This window comes from Nycticebus coucang, chromosome 5 (genome assembly GCF_027406575.1).
Source record: "Nycticebus coucang isolate mNycCou1 chromosome 5, mNycCou1.pri, whole genome shotgun sequence".
Taxonomy (NCBI): Eukaryota; Metazoa; Chordata; class Mammalia; order Primates; family Lorisidae; genus Nycticebus; species Nycticebus coucang.
In genome coordinates, this window is record NC_069784.1 from 57,535,099 (window position 1) to 57,544,631 (window position 9,533).

General features: G+C 40.5%; 1 protein-coding gene across 1 annotated transcript; it reads right to left on the reverse strand.

Annotated features, from left to right (window-relative positions):
• Positions 1 to 894: 894 nt before the first annotated feature.
• Positions 895 to 2,481, reverse strand: LOC128585493 (small proline-rich protein 2D-like). The gene is made up of 2 exons (XM_053590587.1): positions 2,470 to 2,481; positions 895 to 1,380 (listed from the first exon to the last, which is right to left on the reverse strand). The coding sequence occupies exon 2, from the start codon at positions 1,357 to 1,359 to the stop codon at positions 895 to 897; it is 465 nt and encodes a 154-aa protein (XP_053446562.1). The 5' UTR covers positions 1,360 to 1,380; positions 2,470 to 2,481.
• Positions 2,482 to 9,533: the final 7,052 nt, after the last annotated feature.

Consider the following 9,533-nt stretch of genomic DNA (forward strand, 5'->3'; position numbering starts at 1 on the left):
TAGACCTACTTTTCATTTGGTCAGCCTCTCTAAGTTTTCAGTTTGCGTAAAGTTTTAACTTATTTCTCAGTTCACAACTCCTTTAAAAATGTTTGAAATACCCTGTGAACATTTGGATGAAGGGCTATACAAAATTCAAGTATGTACAGTAGTTGAGAATTATAAAAATATAAAATTTCAGGCCTTTAACTGTCATCACAAGAGGGCTGACTGTGTGTGTGTGTGTGTGTTGTAACTCCCTCAAGAATACAGACCATAAAGAACAAGGACTTGTATAAAACTGCCTGACACATGACAGACAATTAGAAACATCTGTAATTAATTAAGGAACTGCTATGTGTGCACTGAGTTGAATACATTTTTCCCCACTTTTTACAGTTGGTAAAACTGAAGCCAAGAGAGGTTAATTTGTCAGAGTTATACAAGCTAAAAGAGGTAAAAGTGAGTTTAAAACCAGTAAAAGAGAATTATCATTGTACCAAATTCAAAAACCACATTTCAAGCAACACTGAATTCACTGATAGAAAAACCCGGTTCCAATAATTCAAAAGGATTGCGAAGAAACACTCACACTATGTCATTCATAGAAGAGGATAAAAACACAAAATGCAAAGAAAAGTAATGTGGGCTTGACCAGGAAATATGTGCTTTATTGCTCTCAGGATAGGGACCACCACCCAGACCACAGACAGCTGGCAAAGCGAGCCCAGGTGACCATCCTACTGCTCATCTTCCAACAACATGACATCAGCTTCAGGAACTAAGTTGCCAACGCAGGCAGAATTTAGGGAGATGTAATCTGTCACCATGGCTGAAGGGAAGGACATGGAGTCATGGGATGAAGAAGAGCCACTGGATCTCCCTGTTTCCTGGTCCTGATGAAACCTCATGTTGTTACTTGCTCTTGGGTGGACACTTCTGCCTGCAGGGTGGAGGTGGGCACTGCACAGGTGGACATGCAGGACTCAAGCACTTTAGAGGTGGGCAGGGCTGAGGACAATTGGGGATCAACACAGGAGGTGGTGGGCAGGGCTCAGGGCACTTTAGAGGTGGGCAGGGCTGAGGGTACTTTGGGATGAACACAGGAGGTGGTGGGCAGGGCTCAGGGCACTTTGGGATGAACACAGGAGGTGGTGGGCAGGGCTCAGGGCACTTTAGAGGTGGGCAGGGCTGAGGGCACTTTGGGATGAACACAGGAGGTGGTGGGCAGGGCTCAGGGCACTTTGGGATGAACACAGGAGGTGGTGGGCAGGGCTCAGGGCACTTTAGAGGTGGGCAGGGCTCAGGGCACTTGGGGATGAACACGGGGGGTGGCTGGCAGGGCTGCTTGCACTGCTGCTGCTGCTGCTGGTAAGACATCTCTCCTGAGTTTCAGAGGATCTGAAAGGTAAGCAACATCATTCATAAGAGAGACAGTCCACTGCGCGACAACTAGCTAGGGCACCAGCCCTCTAGTCTCCAAGGACCAGCATTGCAGCTCACACAGTCCTTACAATCTTGTGTGGCTTCGTCACCCTTCCCTTGTAGGACCTCCTACCTGCAGATCTTCAGTCTGGCTGATCTCTTACTGTATCACTTTCTAAAGACAAAATTGCCTATCAGGCACAACAAGATGTTATCTGAGGACAAATACTACCTAAAGAAGAAAGACCCAGGTATTGAAATTCTAACCAATCTCACACCAAATCTCTGCTCATATCCCCCATGAGGCCTTGGTTTAACTGGGCTGATGTGGTGCAGAGCAGGGCACTTGTGAATACCTGAGGCTCCTGCCTATCACTCAAGGAAACTGCACTCGCCAATGTAGAGCAGGAGATGGGCAGCATCTGATATCTCTCACTCTCCTTCAGCTTAAGATTCAGGTTTAAGATTATATCTTTTACTACATTTCCCTTATCACCTTCCAGGTCATCCACCAAAATATCAGCTAAAGTGTATCCATCACATCTCATTTGTCCTAATAATGAACATAAGTTGATTAAAAACAGTAGAAACTCCATAGTTGGCCACCTTCCTACACTGACCACCTTCCTAAGTTGACCTCATATTCATGGGCCAGGCATACGTCTCAGTATGTCTCAATAACTAGGCCTAGTCACCTACATTGACCATGTCTGTATGTTGATCAGTTTGCTACAGTCCTTTCAGGGTCAACTTACAGAGATTCTACTGTAATCATTTTCAGCCCCAGGTTAAACCCTAACAGTGCCAAGGGGTCCTCAAACTGCGGCCCGCGGGCCACATGAGGCGGTGTGGTTATATTTGTTCCTGTTTTGCTTTTTTACTTCAAAATAAGATATGTGCAGTGTGCATAGGAATTTGTTCATAGTTGTTGTTTTTTTTTTTAAACTATAGTCCGGCCCTCCATCAGTCTGAGGGACAGTGAATTGGCCCCCTGTTTAAAAAGTTTGAGGACGCCTGCCTAACACCATCCAAGTATCAAGAAAGGCCTTTAAGTTTTGTACTCACCAGAGTCTCCAAAGATCAACAGCTGAGAGCCAAGAAGATAAGCATCGGTGTGGCAGAGAAGCCTTTTATACGGCCTGGGATGAGATGCTATTTCCCAACCAAAATGCCATCTGCATGCAATGCCCACATTCATTTGCCACACACGTGCTAGCACAAAACTTCCTTGTCCATGACCCTCCTCAGCAGGCCACGTGCACAGTGATTCACTTGAAACATTGTCTCAGGTTCTCTGTCCAGTGCCATATGCCAATTGAAGAATATGACAAATTCTCTTGCAACTGAGATGGTACTTCCCCTACTTCCCAGCTTCCCGGGTTCCCTGTACATATCATAACAGGGATATGTTTTACCTCATCCAGTGTCCTGCCTGGGGTCCAGCTTTGTTCTGTTTAATGGCAGAGACAGAGTGTGCCATTCCCACAGCCTGGCTGTATCTTGACTTTCAGGTACAGGTGGAGTTTCTCTCATAGCTCACTTCCGCTGCACCATGGCCTATTGGTCTCTATACTCCTTTGACAATTAGTTTACTTGAGCAGGGCCACAAAGGCATGTCTCAGTTTCCCAGAAGCTGGCAGTCCCAGCCTGCATATGCCTGTAGAGCCCATCAATGGGCTTCAACAGGGCAACACCTTCTCCCAGTATTCCAGGCTATAAGAGTCCCATGCTGGACCCTCCCTAAAGCTTCATATTTGCAGATTACACACTGAATTCATCGCTGTATCCCCGGTGACCATGAGCTGGAAACCTGAACTCATCTTCTCCCATTTTCCTCAAAACGGACTTAACATCTGGCCTCATCCCTTTAGCAGCTTTTCCACTCACACTCCCTAAATCCTGTGTGCTACTTTTTCCAACATGAGTTAATTGAATCTATTCTTTAATAATTCCTCTCTTTTGGCAGTGCCTGTGGCTCAAAGGAGTGGGGTGCCAGCCACATATGCTGGAGGTGGCAGGTTCAAACCCAGCCCCGGCCAAAAACTGCAAAAAAATAATAATAATAATAACAATAATAATAATTCCTCTCTTTTGAAATGACAATAGGCTTTCAGGCTTTCTCTTTCTTCTCAAGGAATAAAGTTCTGTGAGCTGTTTATCCCACTAGTCACTTCATGGATATTTTTACCTAAATAAATAAGATACAGGTGGCACAGATCTCATGTATTCATAATTTCTTTTTTTTATTTCAGAATTCTATGGAGGTACAAATGTTTGGGTTAGATGAATTGCTTTTCCACAGTTTGAATCAAAGTTAGAAGTGTGCCCTTCACCCAGATAGGGTTCACTGTACTCAATATGTGTGAATTTACCCCTCACCTGCCCCTTTCCACCTGCTGCTTGCCATTGAGTTTTACTACCAAATGTGCACATAGGTGTTAATCTCTTAGTTGTAATTTAAAAATGAGAACATGTAGTGTTTATTTCTCCATTCTTGGGAAGCTTTGTTTAGAAGAATGGTCCCCAGTTTCCATTTTCATCCAGTTGCTTGGAAGGTACTACTTTACCATTTTTTATGGCAGAGTAGTACAAGTACACTACAGTATACATATACCACATTTTATTAAGCCACTCATAATTTGATAGGCACTTGGGTGGGTTCTACATCTTTGAGATTGTAAATGGTGCTGCCACATTCAAATGCACATGTCTTTTTGATAAACAACTTTTCTTTCTTTGGGTAAGTACACAATAGTGGGACCAAATGGCAGGACTCCTTTTAGTTCTCTGAGGTGTCTCCATACAACCTTCTGTACAGGGTGTACTAATTTGCAGTCCCACCAATAGTGTATAATTGTTCATTTGTCTCCACGTCCATGCCAGCCTCCTTTCTTTAGGGATTTTTTTTTTTATAAAAGCCATTCTCACTGGCATTAGGTGACATCTCACTGTGGTTTCGATTTGCATTTCCCTGATGATTGGAGACATTGAGCATTTTTTAACATGCTTATTGGTCATTAGTCTACCTTCTTTTGAAAAGCTTTTGTTCACATCTTTTGCCCACTTTTTCTTTTTGTTGTTGTTGCAGTTTGTGGCCGGGGCTGGGTTTGAACCCACCACCTCTGGTATATGCGGCCAGTGCCCTACTCCTTGAGCCACAGACGCCACCCCTTTTGCCCACTTTTAAATGAGGTTGTCTGATTTTTTTTCTTGCTGATTTGCCTGAGGTTTTTTGTTTGTTTGTTTGGTTGGTTGTTTGTTTGGTTTTTTTGTTTGTTTGTTTGTTTGTTTTTTAGGGTAACAGAGAGATTTTATTTTATTTTTATTTTATTTTTTTTAATTTTTTTATTAAATCATAACTGTATACAATGATATGATTATGGGGCATCATACACTCACTTCGTAAACCATTTGACACATTTTTATCACAGTGGTTAACATAGCCTTTCCGGCGTTATCTCAGTTACTGTGCCAAAATATTTACATTCTACATTTACCAACTTTCGCAAATACCCCTATAATATGCACCACAGGTGTGATCCCACCGATCCCCCTCCCTCTACCCACCTCCCCCTTTCTCACTTCCCCCTATTGTTAAGTTGTAGCTGGGTTATAGCTTTCATGTGAGAGCCCCAAATTAGTTTCATAGTAGGGCTGTGTACATTGGGTATTTTTTCTTCCATTCTTGGGATACTTTACTAAGAAGAATATGTTCCAGCTCCATCCATGTAAACAGGAAAGAGGTAAAGTCTCCATCTTTCTTTAAGGCTGCATAGTATTCCATGGTATACATATACCACAATTTATTAATCCATTCGTGGATCGATGGGCACTTGGGCTTTTTCCATGACTTAGCTATTATGAATTGGGCTGCAATAAACATTCTGGTACAAATATCTTTGTTATGTTGTGATTTTTGCTCTTCTGGGTATATGCCCAGCAGAGGAATTACAGGATTGAATGGCAGATCTATTTTTAGTTCTCTGAGTGTTCTCCATATATCTTTCCAAAAGGAATGTATTAATTTGCATTCCCACCAGCAGTGCAGAAGTGTTCCCTTTTCTCCGCATCCACGCCAACATCTCTGGTCTTGAGATTTTGTGATATAGGCTAGTCTCATTGGAGTTAGATGATATCTCAAAGTAGTTTTGATTTGCATTTCTCTGATGATTAAAGATGATGAGCATTTTTTCATATGTCTGAAGGCCGTGCGCCTGTCTTCTTCAGAGAAGTTTCTCTTCAAATCCCTTGCCCAGCCTGCGATGGGATCCCTTGTTTTTTTCTTGCTGATGCGTTTGAGTTCTCTGTGGATTCTGGTTATTAAACCTTTGTCAGAGTTATACCCTGCAAATATCTTCTCCCATTCTGAGGGCTGTCTGCTTGCTCTGCTTACTGTGTTCTTAGCTGTGCAGAAGCTTTTTAGTTTGATCAAGTCCCAGTAGTGTATTTTTGAAGCTGCTTCAATTGCCCGGGGGGTTCTCCTCATGAAATGCTCACCCAGACCAATTTCTTCAAGGGTTTTCCCTGCATTCTCCTCTAGTATTTTTATAGTTTCATGTCTTAAGTTTAAATCTTTAATCCAATGAGAGTCTATCTTAGTTAATGGTGAAAGGTGTGGGTCCAATTTCAGTCTTCTGCAGGTTGCCAGCCAGTTAACCCAGCACCATTTGTTAAATAGGGAATCTTTTCCCCACTGAATGTTTTTAATTGGCTTGTCAAAAATCAAATAGCGGTAAGTAGCTGGATTCATCTCTTGGTTCTCTATTCTATTCTAGATATCTACTTCTCTGTTTTTGTGCCAATACCATGCTGTTTTGATCACTATCGATTTGTAGTAAAGTCTGAGGTCTGGTAGTGTGATTCCTCCTGTTTTGTTTTTATTTCTGAGTAATGTCTTGGCTATTTGAGGTTTTTTCTGATTCCATATAAAATGAACTAATGTTTTTTCAAGATCTTTAAAATATGACAGTGGAGCTTTAATAGGGAGTGGTTGAAATTATATATTGCTTTGGGTAGTATGGACATTTTGATAATGTTGATTCTTCCTAGCCATGAGCATGGTATGTTTTTCCATTTGTTAACATTTTCAGCTATTTCTTTTCTTAGAGTTTCATAGTTCTCTTTATAGAGATCTTTCACGTCTTTTGTTAGGTAAATTCCCAAATATTTCATCTTCTTTGGCACTACTGTGAATGGGATAGAGTCCTTAACTGTTTTTTCAATTTGACTGTTGTTGGTGTATATAAAGGCTACCGATTTATGAATGTTGATTTTGTAACCTGAGAAGCTGCTGTATTCCTTGATCACTTCTAGGAGTTTTGTAGTAGAGTCCCTAGTGTTTTCCAGATACACAATCATATCATCTGCGAAGAGCGAGAGTTTGATTTCTTCTGACCCTATACGGATACCCTTGATCGCCTTTTCTTCCCTAATTGCGGTGGCTAAAACTTCCATTACAATGTTGAAAAGCAATGGAGACAATGGGCAGCCTTGTCTGGTTCCTGATCTGAGTGGAAATGATTCCAATTTAACTCCATTCAATATGATATTGGCTGTGGGTTTACTGTAGATAGCCTCTATCAGTTTAAGAAAAGTCCCTTCTAGACCAATTTTCTTGAGTGTTCTGATCATGAAGGGATGCTGGATATTATCAAAAGCTTTTTCTGCATCAATTGAGAGAATCATATGGTCTTTGTTTTTTAATTTGTTTATGTGCTGAATTACATTTATAGATTTACGTATATTGAACCAGCCTTGAGACCCTGGGATAAAACCAACTTGGTCATGATGTATAATTTGTTTGATGTGTTGCTGGATTCTGTTTGTTAGGATCTTGTTGAATATTTTTGCATCTATATTCATTAGTGATATTGGTCTATAATTTTCTTTTCTTGTTGGGTCTTTTCCTGGTTTGGGGATCAGGGTGATATTTGCTTCATAGAACGTGTTGGGTAGTCTTCCTTCTTTTTCTACATTTTGGAACAGGTTGAGTAATATAGGTACCAATTCCTCTTTAAAGGTTTGGTAGAATTCTGACGTGAAACCATCTGGTCCCGGGCTTTTCTTTTTAGGGAGGTTTTGTGTAGTTGATGCTATTTCTGAACTTGATATGGGTCTGTTCAACATTTCCACTTGATTCTGGTTAAGTCTTGGAAGGTGGCGTGCTTCCAAGTAGCGGTCTATTTCCTTCAGATTTTCATATTTCTGAGAATAAAGTTTCTTGTAATATTCATGAAGGATTTTTTGGATTTCTGATGAGTCTGTGGTTATTTCGTCTTTGTTGTTTCTGATTGATGATATTAGAGATTTTACTCTTTTTTTCCTGATTAGGTTGGCCAGAGGTTTATCTATTTTATTGACCTTTTCAAAAAACCAGCTTTTTGATTTATTGATCTGTTGTATGATTCTTTTGTTTTCAATTTCATTTAATTCTGCTCTAATTTTGGTTATTTCTTTTCTTCTACTGGGTTTGGGGTTGGAATGTTCTTCCTTTTCCAGTTGCGTGAGATGTCCCATTAAGTTGTTAACTTCCTCTCTTTCCGTTCTCTTGAGGAAGGCTTGCAGTGCTATAAATTTCCCTCTTAGAACTGCCTTTGCAGTGTCCCAGAGGTTCTGATAGTTTGTGTCTTCATTGTCATTTTGTTCCAAAAAATTGGTGATTTCTTTCTTAATCTCATCTCTGACCCAGCTATCATTCAGCATAAGGTTATTTAACTTCCATGTTTTTGTATGGGTATGCAGATTCCTGTTGTTATTCAATTCAAGTTTTATTCCATGATGGTCCGAGAAGATGCATGGAATAATTTCTATTCCTTTAAATTTACTGAGGTTAGACTTGTGACCTAAAATGTGGTCAATTTTGGAGTAAGTTCCGTGGGCTGATGAGAAGTATGTGTATTCAGTTTTGTTGGGATGAAATGTTCTGTAGATGTCTGCTAAATCTAAATATTGGATGGTTAGGTTTAAATCTAAGATTTCTTTGCTCAGCTTCTTTCTGGAGGATCGATCCAACACTGCCAAGGGAGTGTTGAAATCTCCAACGATTATGGAGCTGGAGGAAATCAAGTTACTCATGTCTGTTAGAGTTTCTCTTATAAATTGAGGTGCATTCTGGTTGGGTGTATAGATATTAATAATTGAGATCTCGTCATATTGAGTATTACCCTTAACAAATATGAAGTGACCATTCTTGTCCTTCCTTACTTTTGATGGTTTAAAGCCTACTGTATCTGCAAATAAAATTGCAACACCTGCTTTTTTCTGATTACCATTTGCCTGAAATATGGATGACCATCCTTTCACCCTGAGTCTGTATTTGTCTTTTAAGTTGAGATGTGACTCTTGTATGCAACAAATATCTGGCTTAAGTTTTTGTATCCAGTCAGCTAACCTATGCCTCTTTAGAGGACAGTTTAAGCCATTCACATTGATGGAGAGTATTCATAAGTCTGGTGGAATTTTGGGTATCGAGTTTTTCAAAGGTCCAGTGGACATTTTTAATCCTTTCGCCAGTGTGGAAGTTGGAGTTTGATCCGAAGTCTCTGAGTGAGTTTACTTTTGTGGTATAGGATTGGGTTGGTCATTGTGGAGGATAGGTCTGAGAACATCCTGAAGAGCTGGTTTACTTATGGCAAATTTTTTCAACATATGAATGTCATTGAAGTATTTAATTTCTCCATCATAGATGAAACTCAGTTTAGCTGGATACAAGATCCTGGGTTGAAAGTTTTTTTGCTTTAGGAGATTAAAAGTTGATGACCAGCCTCTTCTTGCTTGAAAAGTTTCAGCAGAGAGATCTGCAGTTATTCTAATATTCTTACCTTTGTACGTTATAGTTTTCTTTCGCCGGGCTGCTTTGAGAATCTTCTCTTTCATGTTAACTTTAGTGAAGCTAATTATGATATGTCTGGGAGATGGCTTATTGGGGTTGAATCGTGCTGGGGTTCTGAAGCTGTCTGCTATCTGAATTTCAGATTCTCTAGGCATGTCTGGAAAATTTTCTTTCATAATTTCATGTAGAAGGGCCTCTGTGCCCTTGGCAGCCACTTCATCAGTCTCCGAAATTCCTATAACCCTTATGTTGTTTTTTTTCGAATTATCTGAGAGCTCTCTGAGTGAGTGATCCGTTT